The sequence below is a fragment of the Poecilia latipinna genome, unplaced genomic scaffold (assembly GCF_001443285.1).
Source record: "Poecilia latipinna isolate Pla-1442-1.1 unplaced genomic scaffold, P_latipinna-1.0 Scaffold375, whole genome shotgun sequence".
Lineage (NCBI taxonomy): Eukaryota > Metazoa > Chordata > Actinopteri > Cyprinodontiformes > Poeciliidae > Poecilia > Poecilia latipinna.
Genome location: NW_015112991.1, coordinates 267599 through 270205, shown reverse-complemented (window position 1 = coordinate 270205; position 2607 = coordinate 267599). Strand labels below are relative to the sequence as shown.

The 2607-nt window shown below is 40.7% G+C and overlaps 1 protein-coding gene across 1 annotated transcript; it reads left to right on the top strand.

Moving 5' to 3' along the window:
• Positions 1–352: 352 nt before the first annotated feature.
• Positions 353–1937, top strand: LOC106950049 (claudin-4-like). Its single transcript, XM_015036680.1, has one exon. It carries the CDS (start codon positions 568–570, stop codon positions 1237–1239), a length of 672 nt encoding a protein of 223 aa, XP_014892166.1. The 5' UTR covers positions 353–567; the 3' UTR covers positions 1240–1937.
• Positions 1938–2607: the final 670 nt, after the last annotated feature.

Sequence of the window (2607 nt, the reverse complement as noted above, 5' to 3'; positions counted from 1 at the left end):
ACCCTCCTGACTGCTTTTTCAAACTGATACCAACACATCAAGCATTCAGATAATTTATAAAGATTGTTTGCGCATCCAAAACGGTTGCTAACTGTCTCCCGTCAGGCACATAAAAAGCTTCACTCTGGTCATTTATTACCTACAGGCAGCAATAAAACGGACACGCCCAGCGCTACCACGGGCAAAAGGTTAAACCATTGAGAGGTTAATTTAAGAAAGTACTGAAAAACAGCACCAACACACCCTGGTGATAAAGGAGGCCAAGGCCCAGAAAGCCCCTGATTGGCTTGGTTTGACCAGTGAAGTCATCTACTGTAGGAGGGACAGGCCAGCTTAATAAAACAGGTTTATAACCCAGCAAACAGCAGTTCAACAGGAAACTTCTGGACCAACAGACTGTCGGGCAGTCTGAGCAGTTGGAGACATTTTTTGAGAGAAAGAAAACCTGTTGGCCAAAAAGCCACCAAGACAGATTAAAGTGGAACTTTAAAAGAAGCCTTGGAGGAAGATTGGAAAGAAGAGAAATCTGACCTCAGGAGTTGAAAAGGACGTGTAAAAAGGCAAAGAATGGGGTCATTTGGACTTGAGCTTGCTGGCATCGGCCTGTCAGCGGTGGGCTGGGTGCTGAGCATCGTCAGCTGTGCTCTGCCCATGTGGAGGGTCTCTGCCTTCATCGGCAACAACATCGTCACTGCTCAGGTGTACTGGGAGGGTCTGTGGATGAGTTGTGTGTTTCAGAGCACCGGCCAGATGCAGTGCAAGGTCTACGACTCTATGCTGGCCCTCCCTCAAGACCTGCAGGCTGCCAGGGCCCTCACCGTCATCTCCATCATCCTGGGGGTCGTGGCGCTCCTCATCTCCATGTTGGGAGCCAAGTGCACCAACTGCATCGAGGAGGAGGCCGTCAAAGCTAGGGTGATGGTGTCGTCGGGCGCGGCGTTCATCACGTCGGCCCTGGCGCAGTTTGTGCCCGTTTCCTGGTCTGCACACACCATCATCATGGAGTTCTACAGTCCAGTCGTCCCGTCCGGGCAGAAGATGGAGATCGGAGCAGCGTTGTACCTGGGATGGGCCGCCGCAGCCCTGCTCCTAATCGGCGGTGGCCTCCTCTGCTGCAGTTGCCCCCCACAGGAGGAGAAGGCACTAAGGTACAATGTAGCGCCTCAGAGCCGTATGGCGTACTCCGCCGCTCCAAGATCAACGGCCCAAAGCTCCTTCACCAGAAGAGACTATGTCTAGGAAGAACCAAGAAGTCAAGACAGGGTTGAGACAAAATCCCAACTATTATTTATGCATTTTCTGGAAATTTATGTTTAACATCACGGGAAAAGTGAAATAAAAAAAAACACACAGATCTTATCTTTTTAAAAATTGGAACCAAAAATATTCATTCATGTTTTTTATACTGTAGAAAGATAATTGTTTACATGTCAACTTCTCCAAAAGAAATTATTTTATATAAATATATCTGTTCTTAAGGTGTTTCATTGTACTGGAAATGTGCTGAGCATGTGTAATTACACTGTAACTGGAACAAATGCTCATGTTTATATTTGTCTTGATGGACTTGCAAACCAGAAACAGGAGCTGCGTCACAGCCGAATGAAAGAAAGAAGGTCAAAATGGCGGAGTGGACTGTGAGGGAAGTCATGTCAAGATCTATTTGGTTTGCTTTATTCCTCGTTTTTAATCTCCATTACAGTCCTGTTTTACTTTCCATGTGTTGTGACTTTTAATTGTTGAAGCTAATGTACTTGACACTTGTTTAACAGAATTTATGTTCAACATTGTCACATTTTCCTTCATATTTCTATATACAAACTTTTTGAAAAATGTCAATACAAGTGAAACTATGTTGTATTTAGATATACTTGTGATGATTTTAAATAACTTAAAGAAAATAAAGCAATGAAGATTTTTTTTACAGTGAAACATCATTGAAGCCTTTTTTTATGTTCAATTTTTGTCATAATTTAAAAGCTCATTTTGTCAAAGTAAACAAACAAATGAGACCATAAAGTACAGATTTAAATATTTTTCTGTAAACATATAGAAATCAGTATGAACATGACACATAAAGACAACTTTCTGATTTACAATTTTCTTTTCTTTCTGTTTTTTCCTTAAATGGAAAAATGGAAAACCAAATAATCTTAAGTGTTTTTGGTCTAATTTCTAGTGCAAATATCTTAGTACATTCAAAGTAAAGCAAAACTAATTTAAATGCAACTTTCAGCAAGATACGGGAGCTTATTTTAAGCAAATAATGCTTTAACATTTTTTTAAGAAGCAGTTTTGACAGATTATTTCACATTTTTCCACGTTATAAATAAAATAATCTACCAGTGAAACAATTTTTTTTTTTATCAGTGATGTGATATGTGTCATATGTGCACTAAAAATTAGATGAAAAATACTTGGTAAAACTTTTTACTGGGGTTTTCCTGCATTGAATGGGGAAATGGGGAAAATGGGGAAAACCCATATGATCACATGTTGAGGTTCATGATCTCCTAACAATTATCAGAGATTTGATTGTTTCCTAATCCCAAACAGAGCATTTTGTTTTCAGACTGTAGATTTATTAGTGATTCCTGGAGGCTCTGC

Coding starts and splice junctions, on each gene's coding strand:
- LOC106950049 (XM_015036680.1), top strand. CDS start 568: ATGGGGTCATTTGGACTTGAGCTTGCTGGCATCGGCCTGTCAGCGGTG.